Source organism: Dasypus novemcinctus, chromosome 4 (genome assembly GCF_030445035.2).
Source record: "Dasypus novemcinctus isolate mDasNov1 chromosome 4, mDasNov1.1.hap2, whole genome shotgun sequence".
Taxonomy (NCBI): domain Eukaryota; kingdom Metazoa; phylum Chordata; class Mammalia; order Cingulata; family Dasypodidae; genus Dasypus; species Dasypus novemcinctus.
The window spans coordinates 156,891,737-156,910,076 of NC_080676.1; the positions used below are offsets into that span (position 1 = coordinate 156,891,737).

An 18,340-nucleotide genomic window follows, 5' to 3' on the forward strand; every position below is an offset into this window, starting at 1 on the left:
TACAAGGACTCAAGTCACGTTGGATTGGGGCCCACCCTCATTCAGTTTGGCCTCTTCTCTTCAACTGTCCTCTTTAAAATGGGTGCAGAGGAGTGGGTATAGCTCAATGGTTTGAGCACCTGCGTCTCATGTATGAGGTCCCAGGTTCAATCCCCGGTACCCGCAATCAACCACTCAATCAGTTAAAAATGTGCACACCCAGAGGATGGGGGCAAGGTCTTGAACATGTCCTTGTGGGTGACACGATTCAGTCTGTCACAGGCAGTTCCGCCAGGATCCTTTTAAGGCCTTCTCCATCTGAGCGCAAACCCTGTACCTTCTCCTCTTGCCTCGGGAGAATCTACCCCCCTCTCTCCCTCTCCCAGCACACAGTCCCCTAAGTTTGGGCTTGAGGCCCAGAGGACTAAAGAGATGGTACTAGGTGTGTGGAAGGTAGAACCCGAGAAAGAATCAACAACAGCCGTTTCCAAACAGTGGTGTTGGAGAATTTGACCTGGCAGTCTTTAAACACCCAACAGTGCTGAGAAATCCCACCTCTGCAGGGGCGCAAGAAGCAGGGGCCATCGTGCTTCCTTAAAGGGGCTTCTGGGCCCCTTAGGGAAAGCAGTTTCTCTAAATAAGTATCCTCCACTTTGGTTAGCTCAAGTGCTGTATTTTGACAAATTTAAAAAAAGAAAAAGGCACTGAACCCCTTCCATTTTTGATTACCAAACAGCATACAGAGCACTTCCTTTACATTGTCATCGTCCCCAGGTCTGTCCCTCAGTGGGCCCAGCCTCCGTGAGGTCCTGGGGTGATAGAGCGTTCCCTGGCACAGAGTCTTGGGACCCTTGACTGGTCTCACGGTGCCCCGTGGAGCAGTGATGCCCAAGGTCCCCCTGAGGCAGTGGAGGCGTCCAGAAACGCCAACTACATCCCAGAGTGAGGCTCCTGGGCCGGATTGAAAAAGCAGGGGTAGGGATTTCTAAGACTTCTCTTCTGGGCTGCCCCGTGGGGCCCTTCCCCCAGAAGCGCAGCACCATCAAACACGAAAAGAAGTCAGCGTGCACAGCGGGGGAGCTCAGGAGCTCCATCCGTCTTGGCTCACTGATCACAAAAGAAGCCGTGATAAATCCAAAGCAGTTTCTTTTCTAAAAGGACACTGGTTTTTCTGAAATGGCCAAAAACAGGCATCACCCAGCACAACAGCAGAAAGAACTAGAGGAAAGGCTCCCTTCACCCTAGCGTGCATGAGTATGGTTCATCCCAAGTCCACTGGAGCATTTCCAGATTTTACGCATTAGCTCTATTTTTGACTTCAAGAAACTGATGATCAGAGAGATTAGCACCAGCCTAAAGTTTTGTTTCAACCAACCAGCAGAACGTGGACTGAAATCTAAGCCCTCTGGCAACAGTGTCTGGTCATCAGTAGGATGCTGCCCCCTTAAAGGCAGGCAGGGTGGGGGGTCTGGTTTCACAGATGAGATGAAGCTGCGAGCCTGCACGAGGCCCCACAGCTGCAGGTGCTGGTGCAGGGCACCTGGTGTGGACATTCCTCCAGCTTTCTGCTGCTGAGAACTGATTAAGCTCGTCAGGTTTGTCAGTCCGCTAAGAAAGGAATATTAGAGACGAAGAAAAGTAGAGATTCTAAAATACATCCTCCTCACTGAAAAATTATCTCGTGGGTAATTGGAGCACCAATACAAAATGTGTTCTTGTGTACAAATCACTTTTTAAAACCACTTTCTATTTTGAAATAGTTTAAGACACACAAACTCGAAAAAACAGTACCAAGGGTTCCCGAGTACTCTTTATCCAGCTTCCCCCCATGATAACATCTTATGTAACCGCAATCCAGTATCAAAGCCATGACCATGGCTTTGACCATGAACTCAACTATAAACTTATTCAGGTCTCACCAGCTTTTACATGCACTCTTTCTGGGTTATGTTTGTTTGTCTGAAATTGTCACATGCGCATAGTTTTGCAACAAGCGCAACAACCGGGATTCAGAGCTCCTGTGTCACCACGGGGCACATCCTCTAAGCCCTGGAGACCACTCATCTGTCCTCCGTCTTGGTAATTTTGTCAGTTTGAGAATGTTTTATTAATAGAATTATACTGTATGTAACCTTTGGAGATTGGCTTTCTTCAGTCAGTCTGAAGCCTTGGGGATCCATCCGAAGGCAAGTGGAGTACATCCTTTTGTGTAGCAAAAGTTTCATCCTTTTTATTGAGTGTTCCACTGTATGGATACACCACAATTTCTTTATCCATTCACCTGATGGATGTTTGGGCTCTGGCCAGTTTTTTGCTTATTATAAGAAAAGCCTGATCCAGTCATGAAGTCTCGGTAGGGGCTTCTCCTTCAGCCCGGCGGCCGGTGAGCGAGGGCTTCTAGATTGCAGGTTGGGATGGAAGTCTGCTAGGGCCGTATACCACGCCCTTGCCCTTTGAAAAGTCAGCGGTTAAGGCTCTGCCAGCACGCTTATTGAGCTGACCAGCAATGATGAAAGGACAGTGGGCAGACACTGAAGCCAAGAGGTCGTGTCCCAGAAGCACAAACGAAACTTTGGTGGCAGCCACTGAGTGTTCTCTGCTAGCTTTTGCTATATGAACTGGACCATTGAAAGTGGAACTGGAACACTAAAGCATTTGATCTCTAAGAGAAGTCGATGTAGCTCTAACCACCTGTTTCCCACATATGAGGTCCTGGGTTTGATCCCTGGGCCTCCTAAAAACAACAACAACAACAACAACGAAACAAACAACAAACAAAAAATCCAACTGAGAGGAGCGGATGTAGTTCAGTGATTGAGGCCAGCTTCACACATACGAGGTCCTGGGTTCAATCCCCAGTCCCAGTACTTTAAAAAACAAAAAAAAGAACAAAAAAAAACTTAAAAAGAACACCGAAGGTTGATAATTAAAAAAAAAAAAAAAAAAAAAAGAAGAAAGTTGGCATTACTATCGGGGGAACAAAAGAATTTGATCTCTATGATGTATTATTATCCTAAATATGAACAGATATTGGGTATCCTTCTAGCATACTGTTGAATGATTATCTGACTTAACTACACTTGTACTGTTGTATTCTTGCTACATACATTACATATACTTGCCCATTATAAAAGAAGATAGAACATTCCATTTTCCTTTAAACTTGGAGAAAGGAGCCAATGCATAATTCGTTTTAAAAAGTATTTTTTGTGTGTGTGTGACTTAATTTGGATGTTAAGCCTCATGGATATGCCATATATCTAAGTCTCAGTTTAGTTATCTTTATGTGAAGATATTGGAATCTACCTGTTTCCTAGGGCTATTGTAACAAGTTACTGTGCACAGTGTAGCTTGAAACAACAGAAATTTATTTTCTTATAGTTCTGGAGGCTAGAATTCTGAAATCTAGATGTTGACAGGCCCATGTTCCCTTTGAAGGCTTTAGGGATTCTTCCTTGCCTCTTCCTAGCTTCTGGTGTTGGCTGGCAAACCTCGGTGTTCCTTGGCTTGCAGCACTATCACTTCAGTCTCTGCCTCTGTCTTCACATGACCTTTTTCCTTCCCTGGGTCTTGGTGTCTCTAGATCTCTCTCTCTTTAATATATCCTAAGAAAATAGAAATGTAGAAAAAGATTTATATTTATCAAAGAATTATTTATAATTGCAAAAAATTGGATTCAGCTAAAATACCAACCAGGAAGGGAATAAAGTAATAATTTATCCATGTAATGCTATACTAGGCAGCTATTAACATAATGTTTATGAAAAGTTTAAATAACGAGGGAATGTTTCATACAATTTTAAGTGAAAAAACATACAAATTATAATACAGTATGATAAAAGTGATATAAAGTATGCATGGTAAAAAGACTGTCAGACAGGGTTGGATCAGAAGCAGAACCATGATAGACCTTACAAAGTTGTAGTAGATAGTTAAGAAATGTATACAAGACTGTTGCCTTTGTGCCTGGCGTGTTGAGTAGGCTGTGCTATTATAGCTTGACTGGTCTGGCAGTCAGGAAGTAGAGGTGAAAGTGCATTTGGGAGAGCAGGGACATACTGGAACCTGTAAGAAGGAAACTGCAACACGTGAGGGCAAACATTTATGTTATCTACGAATGCTAAAATTATAAGTAATTACTAATTTCTTTATATTTTCCAATGAGCATTATTTTTAGTATTAGAAAAATTATGAAACTCTTATTAGATAGCAACATAATGAATCATGTATGAAGATTCAAGGCTAATTAAAATTGCATTAACTTAATTCAGTAAATGATGAAATCAGGATAGGACTCTGGTCTGTATACTATAGCTCTTCATCGTCTTTACAATTAAAACTTTGAACCTTGAGATGGGGAGATTATTCTGGATTATCCAGGCAGGTCCCAAAGAGCCTTAAAAGTAAAAGAGATAGAGTCAGAAACTAGAGTATAAGATGCCAGGGGCTGGGATGGGGGTAAGAATGGGGAATTGATCCCTAAATTGTCCTGAGATTCTATTTGGGGTGATAGAAAGGTTTTTTTTTTTTTTAGTTTCATTTTATTTTATTTTATTTTTTAAATATTTATTTATTATTATTATTTTTTAATTACATTAAAAAAATATATGAGGTCCCATTCAACCCCACCGCCCCCGCCCCCCCACTCCCCCCACAGCAACACTCTCTCCCATCATCGTGATACATCCATTGCACCTGGTGGGTTCATCTCTGAGCATCACTGCACCCCATAGTCAATGGTCCACATCATAGCCCAGACCCTCTCACGTTCCATCCAGTGGGCCCTGGGGAGATCTACAGTGTCCCGTAATTGTCCGTGAAGCACTATCCAGGACAACTCCACGTCCCGAAAACGCCTCCACATCTCATCTCTTCCTCCCGTTCCCCACACCCAGCAGCCCCCATGGCTACCGTTCCCACACCCATTTCACATTTCCTCTGTGGACATTGGATTGGTTGTGTCCATTGCACACCTATGTCAAGTGAGGGCTTAGATTCCACATGGGTACTGGATGCACTCTTCCCGCTTCTAGTTGTAGACACTCTAGGCTCCATGTTGTGGTGGTTGACCTTCTTCAACTCCATGTTAGCTGAGTGGAGTAAGTCCAATAAGTCAAAGTGTAGGAGCTGAAGTCTGTTGAGGCTCTGGGCCTGGGTGTCATATTATCAGTCCAGAGATTCAAATCCCCTACATATATCTTAAACTCAGCACCAACTACAATTCCAATAAAGTAGCATGCAAGTCTTGTGAAAAGAGATCCCCTCTGAGTCCATTTCCATCACGCAGAAACACCAGCTCCAAGGAAGGGCCATCTGTCATGGCAGTGAACCCCTTCTGCCATGACCATAGAACCCGTAAAAGGTTTTGATAACTGATGGTAGTGAGGTAGTACAACAATGTGAATGTAATTAACACTACTGAATTAGATATTTGAATGTGGTTAAAAGGGGAAATTTTAGGTTGTATGTACGTTACTGAATAAAAACTTAAAAGTAAACAACAATGTAGGACTAGACAACCTAAGTGGTGAATCCTAATATAAACAATTGATTAGTTAATAGTGCAATAATAGTAATATTCTTCCATCAGTTGTAACAAATGTACCACACCAATGCAAGGTGTTAATAATGGGGCTTATATGGGAACTCAGTATTTTCTGCAGGATTTTTTTCTGTAAACAACTTCTCTAATTTAAAAAAAATGAGTAGAAAAAGGGGGAAGACAAGGATGTTGGAATGATGTGATATGAAAGGGATCAACCTGCAATTACTGGTTTTGGAGATGGAGGAAGAGGGCCAGGAGCCAATGAATGTGGGCAGCCTCTAGAAGATGGAAAAGGAAAGGAAATGGATTCTTCTATAGTGCCTCTAGAAAGGAACACAGCTCTACTAACACCTTGATTTTAGCCAAGTGAATCTGTGTCAGGCTTGAACTAAAGATAATTTGTGTTATTAGGCCACTCAGTTTGTGGTAATTTGTTATAGCAGCAATAGAAAAGTAATATTTACATAGTTTTAAAGTACTTCGCCAACAAAATTGTTTATTTTTATTTTTTATTTTTTTGCATATTATCTCATCTTTATTATTTCAATTTACTAGTTTCAGATACATCAAATTTTGATCCAACAGTTCTCATTATTCACTAGGACTAAAATCTCTGATGGCAGATCTTCATTCACAATACTTTTAAAAATAATATTTTAAATGGTATTTATCACAAAACACATTTGAATTTTTATTAAGTCAATACTTTACATTCTCTAGGTACCAGAAGTAGAGAAAAAGAAAATGCCTTCTCTTTGAAAAGAATTTCTTAGTATTTGGTTTTATATTGCTAAAAGCAGTATAACCTGTTGCTTTACCAGAGTATTAGATGATGGTCATAGAAATATTTTTGAGATAAGAAGTTGTTGCTAATATGAAAAACCGTGTGTCAGTTTTCATCTGTGATAAGCTTATGTTCTAGAAGAGATGGTTATGGATAATTGAAGAGAGTTTCATTCCTTCTCATACTAGAGACATTTCCTTCAAGTACTAAATAGAAAATTATATGGCACATATATCAGATATCCTTCAAATTAGTGAATAGTGTTTCCTAAATAATATAATTAATCTCACAGTTGACGATAAAAGTTATTTTTAAATGCTAGGAACTTTCGCTATAAAAAGGAACAATGAAATGAGTAATTTAATAAACTATTAATCCTTCTATAATCTAGTAAACACAACTTTTATCTTTTTGGTAAATTATATATATAAAGTTTATCTGATTTTTAAAAAATTTATATGTTTATTTTTATGTGAGTTTCTTAAGGTGAACTCTTAAATATGTGGTGGCAATAATACATTTATTTTAAATGTAAAGAAGCTGATAAAAGTTGATAAAAGTGATATGGAACAGAAGTAATATGGTAGATGTTTGTTTTTAAAAGATTGATTTGTGATTAAACAATACACTGTGCAATAGCAAAAAAAAAAAAAAAAAAAGAAAAGCCTGTGAATATTCATGCAGAAGTGTTTTTGTGGATATGTTTCCATTTCTCTAGGAGAAATGAATACACAAGAGTAAAATTAGTGGGTCATATGTAAATGTATGTTTAGCTTTATAAGAAACTGCAAACTCTTTCCCAGAGCACCTGTACTATTTTGCATTCCCACTAGCAGTGTATGAGAATCCACTTGCTCTTCATCCTTGATGACACTTGGAATTGTCAGTTTTATTTTAGCCATTCTGAATGGTGTGAAGCAGTATTTTATTATGGCTTTAATTCACATTTCCCTGAGAGCTAGAGGTGCTGAACATCTTCTTTCCATGTTATTTACTGTCCAGTTGTTATTTTGATGAAGTGTAGTTCAAGTCTTTTGTTGTGCTTACATTTTTAAAGTTCTTTATATATTCTGGATACAATTTTTTTTGTCAGGTATGTAAACTGAAATATGTTCTTCCATTTAGTGGCTCATATTTTTATCTTCTTAACAGGGCTTTTTGCAGAGCAAAAGTTTTTAATGTTGGTGGCATCCAGTTTATCAGTTCTTTTTTTTTATGGATTCTTTTGCGGAACTCTTTACCTAATTCCAGATCATGAAGGTTTTCTCCTATGTTTTCTTCTAAAAAGTTTTATGTCTTACATTTAGATGTATGATCCATTTAGAGTTAATTTTGTATAAGGTGTGTTTAGTTCAAGGTTCTTTTTATTTTTTGCCTATGAATGTTCCAACACCATTTGTTGAAACTATCCTTCCTGTATCCATTTGTTTTGTACTTTTGTCAAAATATAGTTGACCATCCTTGTATGTGTTTACTTCTGGATTCTCTATGCTGTTCCACTGATCTCTTTATCTATATTTCAACCAGTCCCACACTGTCTTAAAGTACTGTAGTTTTACAGTAAGTCTTTAAGTCAGCTAGTGCTAGTCCTCCAATTGTATTCTTCTTTTTGAAAATTGTTAGGTTTTCCATAAGAGTTCGAGAATCAACTTGTCTATATCCACAAAAAAATCCTTGCTGGGATTTTGGTAGGTATTAAACCTGCATTTAATTCAGGAAGAATTTACATTTTTATTTTGTTGAGTCTTCCAATTCATAGATAATAAGCCTTTCCAAGTATTTAAGTCTTTGATTTCTTTCGTCAACATTTTGTAGTTGGCAGCATGTAGATTCTATACATGTTTTATTAGGTCTATTCGTAAGTATTTCATTTTGTGGGAAACAGTTGTAAATGGTATTGTATTTTGATTTTTGGTTTATGATTTTCTATTGCTAGTATAAATAGAAGTATGATTTATTTTTGTGTGTTGACTTTGTATCCTGCTACCTTGCTTAACTAACTTATTTTTAAGAGTTTTCTGGTAGATTCCTGGAGATTTTCTACATAGACAGTCATGTTGTCTGCAAATAGAGACAGCTTTATTTCCAATTCCTTTCCAATCTGTATGCCTTTTATTTCCTTCTCTTGCCTTATTGCAGTGGCTCAAACTTCCAGTACTATGTTCAATAGGAGTGGTGGGAACAGACATCCTTGCTTTGTTCCCAACATTAAGCAGAAGATTTTCAGGCATTCATCAGTAATTATGATAACTGTAGGCTTTTCTGTAGATGCTTTTTATCAGGTTAATGAAGTTTGTTTCCTTATATTCCTGGTGTGTTGCCATTTTTGCCACAAATGGGTGTTAAATTTTGTTGCATGTTTTTCCTGCACCAATTGATATTATGTAATTTTTCCATTAGAACTATTAATATGTTAGATTACATTGATTGATTGAGCCTTGCATTCCTGGGATAAACTTCACTTGTAGGAGGCATATTTATTCATTTTATATTACTGGATTCAAGTTGTGAATATTTTGTTGAGAAGTTTTAGATCTATGTTCACACGCATTTTTTCGCAGTCATTTTTTTTCTTGTACCATCTTTTTCCTGTTTAGTATCAAGGTATTTCTGGCTTCATAAAAAGAGTTGGGAAGTGTACCCTCCTTTGTTTTCTGGAAGTGATTGTGTGGAATTGGTGTTATTTCTTCACTAAAATTTTATATTTTTCCAGTGAAGTCATCTGAGTCTGGAGATTTCTCTTTTGGAAGATTTTAATTTTGAATTCAATTTTTTTAAATAATTATGACCTAGATAGATTATCTATTTCATCTTGGGTAAACTTTGGTACTTTGTGCTTTTCTAGGAATTAATCCATTTAATCTGATTTGTTGAATTTATGTACTTAGAGTTGTTTGTAGTATCCCCTTAACATTGTGGTTTGCAAGCTCTGTAGTGATATCCCCCCTTTCATTCCCGATGTTGGTAATTAGTGTCTTCTCCCTTTTTATGTCTGCTAATCTTGCTAGAGGTTTATCAATTTTATTGGTCTTTTCAAATAGCTAGTATTTGGTTTGATAGATTTCTCTTTATTCTTTATTGTTTGTTTTCAGTTTCATTTATTTACACTCTTATTTGCTTTGGGTTTTTTTTTTTTTGTTCTTTTTCTCTTCTCTTCAGGAGTGGGAGGTTATTGTTTTGAGACCTTTCTTCTTGTATAATGTTAGCATTTTAGTGCTATTAATTTCCCTCTCACTAGTACTTTAGCTGCATCTCACAGATTTTGATATGTTGTATTTTTTTTTAATTCTATGTATTTGTTTTTAATTTTCTTTGAGACTTCCTCTTTGACCTATGTATTAATATCTGAATATTTAGGAATTTTCCTATTATCTTTCTATTATTGATTTCTAGTTTGATTCCATTATGATCAGACAACATACTTCATATGGTTTAAATTTGTTGCAATATGTTTTATGGCCCAGGATATAATTTATCTTGATAAATGATCCATCAGCACTTAAAGAATTCATCTGTTCCTGAGTGGAGTATTCTATAAAGGGTGGTGAAATACCAGCCATAAATGTAGGTTTGTCTATTCTCCTTTCAGTTGTCAGTTTTTGCTCCATATATTTTGCACCTCTGTTGTTCGGTATGTATGCATTTAAGCTTGTTATGTCTTCTTATTGAATTAAACTTTTTATCATTATGTAATATCCTTCTTTAACCCAGAACTTTTTTTTTGCTCTATTTTGTCTAGTAGAGCCATTCCACCCTTTCTTTTGACAAATGTTTGCATAGTGTTTCTTTTTCCATCCTTTTATCTGGAACCTACTTAGGTCATTATATTTTAAGTGACCTTTGTATAAGAAAACATATAATTGGGTCGTTTTTAATCCATTCTACCAGTCTGTCTCTTTAAATTGGAACATTTAGATGATTTATATTTACTGTAATTGTTAACATGTTAGGATTTATAATGTCATTTTATTATTTTTAATAATAAAAATCTGTTTATTTCCTGTTTTCATTCCTTTGTTTCCCCATTCCTGTCTTTCCATGGTTACTTGAACAATTTTTAGTATTGCATTTGGTTTATTTAAAGTATTTTTGAGTGTATCTCTGTATTAGCCAAAGGGGTGCTTATGCAAAATACCAGAAGTCTGTTGTCTTTTATAAAGGATATTTATTTTGGGTAGGAGCTTACAATTACCAGGCTATAAAGCATAAGTTACTTCCCTCATCAAAGTCTGTTGCCACATATTGGAGCAAGATGGTTGCCAATGTCTGCAAGGGTTCAAGCTTCCTGGGTTCCTCTCTTCCCAGGTTTTGCTTCTCTCTGGGTTCAGGTCCTCTGTTTTCTCCATAAGGTCAGCTGTAGACCACCAGGCGAATGGCTCTGTCTTTCTCCCCAGGGTTTCTGCTGTGCCTAAGGAGCTATCTCCATTCCTCTGTGTTCTTCTCCTGGCTCAGGTCCTCTCTTCCTGGGGCTTGCTTCTCTTTCCTGTGTCCTTACTTCCTGGGGCTCTAGTTCAAGGCTTCAGCATCAAACTCCAAATCAAAACTCCAACATCAAAATCTCCAGCAGCAAAACTCCAGCATGAAGGCTCCAACTGTCCTTTGCCATGCCTTTTATCTGTGATTCCCTACCCACCAAGGATCAGGGACTCAACATAATACTGATGTGTCCCAATCAAAGACCTAATTATAATTTAATCATGCCCAGGTACAGACCAGTTTACAAACAGAATCCAGTATCTGTTTTGGGAATTCATAACTATATCAAAGTGCTACAATCTCTTTTTTATTAGTTACTCGAGGGATTGCAGTACAGTATACATATGCAACTTATCCCAGTCTACTGTACCATCACATAACACTTCAGGTAGAATGTAGATGCTTTACCACCATTTAGTATCCTTTACTCTTTCCCCTTTTTGATATGATTATCTTAAATATTCCCTCTATATACATTGAGGTCCACATCAGACAGTAGAAAGACAGTAGAAAGAATATTCTATATTTACTCATGTATTTTTCCTTTTTGTTGCTCTTTCATTACTTTTGATGATCCATGTTTCCTTCCGTTACCATTTCTTTTCTGTCTTCATTTAGCCATTCCTGGAGGAGATCTGCTGGTGACAAATTGTAGTTTTCCTTTATCCACGAATATTTTAATTTCACCTTCATTATTTTCTTTTTTTTTTTTTTTTTTTTTTAGTGGTTGCTCTTTTTCTACCTTCATTCTTGAAAGATATTCACACTAGAAATAGAATTCACAGTTGTGGCAGTTCTTTCCACACTGGAGAAAGGTGACACTTCTTTCTGGCTCCATGGTCTCTGAGGAGACTCTGCTGTCATTCGAATTATTATTCTCTTATAGGTAATGTACCATTTCTCTCTGACTAGCAATCAGGATTTTTTTTCTTTGTCTTTAGTGTTTAGAAGTTCAGTTATGATGTATCTGGGCATAGGTTTCTTTGGGTTTATTCTTTTTAGGGTTTGCTGAACTTCTTGTACTTTTATTTATGTCTTTCAACAAATTTGGGAAGGTTTCAGTAATGAACTATTTCTTCCAATATCTTTACACCCCTACTCTTTTTCCTCTCCTTCTGAGACTCCAGTGACACAAAGATGAGATCTTTTGTTACTGCCCCACAGGACACTACTCTTTTTCTCTCTCCCTCAGTCTTTATTCCTCTTCTTGGTTTAGTGTGAATAATTTCTCTTGATTACGTTTTCACTTTCACTGGCTCTCTCCTCTTTCATCTCCATTCTGTTATTAAGCCCATCTTGTAAGGTTTTGATTTTGGTTATTGTATTTTTTTCATCTGTTTCAAGAGGGTCCATAATTGGTTGTTGGTGCATTTTTAGACAACTGCTTTCAAAACCATTTCCAGTAATTCCAGCATCCTATTTATCAATGTGTTGGTTGGTTGCCATTGATTGTCTTTTCTCATTCAAGTTGAGAAAATTTGGCATTCTGGGCTACAGGCTTCTCAGATGTTCACACTGGAATAAAAATTACCCTAGAGAACTCACTCCTGGGTTATTCCTCAAGTCTGTAAGTCCTGCTTTCTTTTCTCCACTTTTCAGAGCTTTCTAATAGTTGATTTGTGTATTTCGTTCAAGGTTTCCGCAAAGCGCTTTTCCTAAATGCACACTTGTTAATCCATTGTCTGAACTTTGCCTGATCCTTTTGGTAAGAGTACTTTGAGAGGCAAGAAATAAAAATCCACTTATGCTAGCACAAATAGAGTTTATTATAATGGAACGCAGGGAATCTTGAGTCTTAGTTATCTCTGTTCATCCAGTGGGTTTCTGGCCTCAGATCAGACGTTCACTCCATTCTTCTCAACTGTGCAGGGTGACAGTGTCCTGTGATCCACCCCCATCAGCAAGGGCCGTGAATGGCTGAACTTTCCAAGAAGAGGGCTAAAAGTAGACTGGGGCCACAGACACATTTTCCTCAAGCCCATTTCTTATAGTGGTTGTCACCAAAACGTCAAAACAATGACAATTTTATTTTGCTTCTTTGTCTAATGAGAAACCCCAAACTGCATATTTGTATGACATCTTTAAAATCTTCTTTCCTTAGAACGCCTGACAGACAATCTCAGAGTTGGACAGACACCCATAGTTGCTGCTCAGATGTTTCTTTTTTTCAGAGTTTTGCTGCTAAGAATATCTCCTCAACATTTGACTTCATTGTGGCCAATAATGGTCTCTGAATTGGTAAGTGCAACTGTTTTACTCTTCAAAGCAAGGTGGGAGCTCTTAATGTGCCTTTCCAGAAACAATGTAGTATACTATCTCATATGTATCAAATTGTATCTACAAAATCATTTTTCAGTCAAGTTGACAGGCACATTGTAAACTCTTGATTAAATGGAGGATATTTTTATCTTATAATGATACTTGGTTCCTCAACTATCATTTATTCTAACTAATTTGTAGTGTTTGATACTAATTTTCTAGTTTTTGTAGACATGTAAATTTGAAACATTAAGCTAGGGTTAATCTCTCAAGTCATAACTTGAAGGCATGTTTTTGTTTTTAAGATTCAGACATTTATGCAGCTGGAAGAAGATCTGAAAGAGGAAGATGAAGCTCTGAGGTCAGTAGCACAAGCATCTGCACACACCTAGAGAATAAGTCAAGGTTAATGTAGTTATCTAGCACTATAGACATCTTCTTGAAGTGCTTGTGAAAGAAGCATCTATTTTAAAATGTTCTTAAAACAAAAGCCTTCTCGCAGACATTTCCTCAGTCATTGGACTACAGCAGATGTGAATGAATTTGTAATGAGAGTTTCTTTCTTTGCACATTTTTAGAAATAACAACAAAATAAGCAGAATGAAAGTTTCAGTCCCTGATGGAAATGGGCCGTTGATGGGGGAGATACCCCAGTGCGAACTCATCTTATATTTATCAGCTTGCAAATTCTTGGACACAGCACTTTCTTTTCCACCTGACAAGATGCCGTTATTTCAAATGTAAGTCCGATAAGATCATGTGTCCTTGGAAGTGACTTTTCTTTCATTTTAAGCACTTTCACTTGTTCTTTCATGGACAGTATTTGAGAAACCTCAGCCTGGGTTACTAGTGGCCAGTGAGCCAGCTTGCAGTACCAAGTTTCAGATTACGTGCAACGTCTGCGGTTTTCTTAATTTGGCTCATATTCATGGATGGGTTTCTAGGGTGGGAAGGCTGGTGGTTTTTGTTATTGAATACTTATAAAAGACAGTGCATGTAGATTTTTGTGTGTGTCTGCTAGTTTTTAATTAAATATGAATGCCTTTAAATGGAGCATGCCATCCCCAATTCACTTGATCCTGCGGGTTTACATTTCCCATAGGCTTAACACAGCTGCTCATTGTTTAATTCCATGCCTGGCCCCAGATGCTGCTTCTCTCTCTGTCCTGTTCCCCCAAACAGACTAATCATGTAGAAATGTCTGTGATTAAAAAGTGAGTCCTGATGTACACCATTGTTCATGGCAGCATTATTCAAGATAGCCAGAGTAGAAACAACCCAAATGCCCATCAACTGATGAATGGATGAATGAAATGTGGTATAGACATGCAGTGGAATATTAGCAACAAAAAGCAGTGAAGTACTGACCCATAATGCTACAACATGGGAGAAGCTTGAAAACATAATGCTGAGTGAAGGAATCTGGTCTCAGAGGACCACACATTGTATGATTCCATTTGTATGAAATGTTCCAGCAAATCTGTAGAGAAAGGGCTGGAGGGATGAGGAAATTAGGGGTGACATCAAAGGGGAATGGGGGGAAACGGACTTGGCCCAGTGGTTAGGGCGTCCATCTACCACATGGGAGGTCCACAGTTCAAACCCCGGGCCTCCTTGACCCGTGTGCAGCTGGCCCATGCGCAGTGCTGATGCGCGCAAGGAGTGCCCTGCCACGCAGGGGTGTCCCCCGCGTAGGGGAGCCCCACGCGCAAGGAGTGCGCCCCGTAAGGAGAGCCACCCAGCGTGAAAGAAAGTGCAGCCTGCCCAGGAATGGTGCCGCACACACGGAGAGCTGACACAACAAGATGACGCAACCAAAAGAAACACAGATTCCCATGCTGCTGACAACAACAGAAGCAGACAAAGTAGACGCAGCAAATAGACACAGAGAACAGACAACCGGGGTAGGGGGTGGAGAGAGAAATAAATAAATAAATCTTTAAAAAAAAAAAAAGGGAATGGGGATTCTACTGAGGGTAAAGAAAATGTTCTAAATTTGATTGTAGTGATGGACACACAACTCTAAATATAACGAAACTATTGAATTAAATACTTTAAATGGGTGAATTGTATGGTATGTGAATTATGTGCCAATAAAGCTGTTAAAATGTTTTTAAGTGGGCTCTGAGCCATCATGCCTGACCTCAGATTTTTCTCCTGCAGTTATAGGTGGGCATTTGTTCCAGAAGTGGACACAGAGGGTCCTGCCTTCCCCTCAGATCTAGAGGAGAATCACCAAGAATGCAGACCGCACACTGTTAGGATTCTGGAACTTCTAAAATTAAAATATGGGGTAAATGTTTTCCCTTTTTAAAAAAAATATGTTCATGGCAGAGAGGACAAGGGCTAAGCAGTGAGCAAAAACACTTCCTAGTGAATAAAACATTTGATTTTAAGAGCTTTGAATAATTTTCAAAATTCCTCTTATCCAAGTTTTAAAATGTGCCGATGGCTATAAAGGCCATCATCGTTTCCTCGTTTATGTATCAGCCAAGCACTGCTTGGTCATCCCAGCTGCTCAGCAGGGAAGCTTGCTGGGTAACATAGTCGCACAGAAGCAGATTTTACCCCCCAAGTTCCCTTATTGCTGATAGTCCAAGAGGAGGAAGAGGCAGCCTGGAGGAGGGGCAGGGCCCGGGCGGGGCTGGGCTCAGGTTGAAACCCTGCCGGAAAAACTTCCACGGAAGACCTAATTTGAGTTTATGCCCCCATCATTAGTGCTGGTCATGAGTGTGTGTGTGTGTCCTGCACGTGCTTCTCTAACCCTTAGCACAGCCTGATCACGCTTACTGTGTCCGTCATTTGCAGGATATCAGCGGCTCCGACGAGAACAACGCGCAGAGTGAATTTCCTCTTCTGCGCCAACGTTCTATTTCCAGCGTCAGGCAACTGCTGCCATTCTTCACGACTCTAAACTGTGCTTTCAAAACCCAGAGCGCACCGCCTGCCGACACCCCAGGACCGTCATGCTTAGAGTATCTTGTCGCAGATAGCCCGCAAATCCTCAAACAGCTGGAAGAAAGTGTCGAATGTGATTTTTTGGAACATCTGGAATGTTAACAGAATTTGTTTAATCCACTTATTGATACTGAATGAAAACCAGGCTATATTCTAAAGAAGAAAGGATCCAAGCTAGTGCTTTGAAATCAGCCTCTTTCAACTTTGGAAGTAGATTTCAGATAATTTTCTGTTTGGCCAACAAAACATAACCTTCCCAATGCCTTGTAATATATTTGGATCTGATCATATGTTTCTTCCTCAATTTATGTAATTAAAATAAAATTAATATATCATCTAAACTGTAGCACACCAGTTGTAATATAAAGTCAAGTATGAAGCAAATGAAGACATCGATTTCTTTGTTGAAGGAGGTACATGGGTCTTTCCCTAAAAATTTACATTCGTGAAAAGAAAAGTTTTTAACCTATCATGCATATGTCATTTGAAGTGTTTATTTAGGTACTGCACTCTAAAACTAAAACGTATTATTTTCTGCCAATAATACTTGCCCTCTGTGGTACTATAGACTGTCCAACAGAGATGAACACTAGGAGATACCTCAGTGTATATAAAACTCTTGCCCATTAAAATCACATCTGCACTGGTAGCTAGGTGAGAAGGAAAGTTTCAAAAATCCTAACAGGTCAGGAGCAGAGCTGGCTCGAGCAGTTGAACACCTGCTTCCCACACACGAGGTCCTCGGTTCGGTCCCCCGAGCCTCCTAAAAACAAAAAGAAAACAAGCAACAAACGAAAAAAGAATAACTCAGGGGAGCCGACGTGGCTCTGTGGTTGAGCTCTGGCTTCCCACATATGAGGTCCCGGGTTCAATCCCCGGCCCCAGGACCTTAAGAAAAAAAAATGCTGACCTCAGTCACATACCCCAGTGTCCCCCATGAGCTCTTTCACCCACGTCGCCCCAGAGTCGTTAATTCCTAAAACCACCTTCCGGGCTCGAGCGATCCTTTCTGGGACCTCTTCACCACTTCCCAGACATCCCCGCACACGCGCGTCACCCCTTCCTAGCACTGAATTCCCTGGCCTCACTCTGGCCCAGGCCTCCTCGCCATCCCCCAGCTCACCCGTTTAGAAGCCTGGCTGGGGGCCACGTCCCGCCACAGCCTCTTCCACTCCCGGCCGCTGAGCACGGTTGACACCCCTGGCCTCTCACATCCCCTTTCGGGCACCTGAAGGCTGTTTCACTTCCCAGGCCAGGTGACGCATGCACGCACGGCACAGCGCCAGCCCCTCTGCAGACGTGGCTTCCTGCAGGGGGGCTGGCTGGTGGTCCAGTTTGTCCTCACGTCCTGCTGAAGTCGTGGCACAGTCAGGGACAGTGTGTGCCATCAGCCCCACCCGAGGCTTCGGGGATCCTGGCACCACTTGTTCCCTAAATGAGGCCTAAAAATCACAAGCAGAATGTGCCACCAGATAGGTGAGTCATGACGCAGATACTTGTTTTTAAAATCACATGGTAATTAGGTTGTTTTTGTATGTTGGGGGGATGGAGTCCTCCCCCCCGGGGGCTGCTGGAACAAAGTACCACAAATTGGGTGGCTTGAAAGAGAGTTGTTCTCTCTCAGTTCTGGAGGCTCAACATCCAAATTCAAGTCGGGGAAACGGATGTGGCTCAACTGATAGGGCATCTGCCTACCACATGGGAGGTCCAGGGTTCAAACCCAGGGCCTTCTGACCTGTGTGGTGAGCTGGCCCACGCACAGTGCTGCCGTGTGCAAGGAGTGCCGTGCCTCACGGGTGTCCCCCGCGTAGGGGAGCGCTGCATGCAAGGAGTGCGCCCCTCAAGGAGAGCCACCCTGTGTGAAAAAAGCGAAGCCCACCCAGGAGAGGCGCCGCACACACGGAGAGCTGACGCAGCAAGATGACACAACAAAGAGAGACACAGATTCCCAGTGCTGCTGAGAATGCAAGCAGACAAGAACACACAGCGAATGGACACCAGAGCAGACAGCCTGGGGCTGGGGGAGAAGGGGAGAGAAAATAAATACAATAAATCTTTAAAAAAACATAACAAATTCAAGCCGGCAGGGCAGAGCTGCCTCAGAAGCCCCAAGGAGGAGCGCTTCCCTGCCTCTTCCAGCTTCTGCTGGTGGACAGCCGTCCTTGGCACGCCTTAGCCTACAGACCACTGCTTCAGTCTCTGCCCCCTTGTCCCATGGCCTCCCCATCTCTGTCCAGACACCCCCCTTCCTTTTTTTTTTTTTTAGGAGGTGCTGGGGATTGAACCCAGGACCTCATACATGGGAAGCAGGCGCTCAACCACTGAGCTACATCTGCTCC

General features: G+C 40.1%; 1 protein-coding gene and 1 non-coding gene across 6 annotated transcripts in view; one reads left to right on the plus strand and one right to left on the minus strand.

The window, feature by feature from the left end:
• Window positions 1-16,342, plus strand: part of DOP1B (DOP1 leucine zipper like protein B) — a 111,390-nt gene extending 95,048 nt beyond the window's left edge. For 3 of the 5 annotated variants that reach the window (XM_058296210.2, XM_058296211.2, XM_058296212.2), the window contains 5 exons: window positions 12,886-13,022; window positions 13,349-13,404; window positions 13,622-13,783; window positions 15,207-15,336; window positions 15,852-16,342. In XM_058296210.2, the coding sequence (XP_058152193.1) occupies window positions 12,886-13,022; window positions 13,349-13,404; window positions 13,622-13,783; window positions 15,207-15,336; window positions 15,852-16,103 (737 nt within the window). In that variant the 3' untranslated portion in view covers window positions 16,104-16,342. The remainder of the gene's footprint in view (window positions 1-12,885; window positions 13,023-13,348; window positions 13,405-13,621; window positions 13,784-15,206; window positions 15,337-15,851) is intronic. The other 2 variants (XR_009185635.2, XR_011648718.1) reach the window with 1 other exon arrangement.
• Window positions 16,343-18,265: 1,923 nt separating this feature from the next.
• TRNAG-CCC (transfer RNA glycine (anticodon CCC)) lies at window positions 18,266-18,340 on the minus strand. Its single transcript has one exon. It is a non-coding gene; the product is annotated as a tRNA-Gly (tRNA).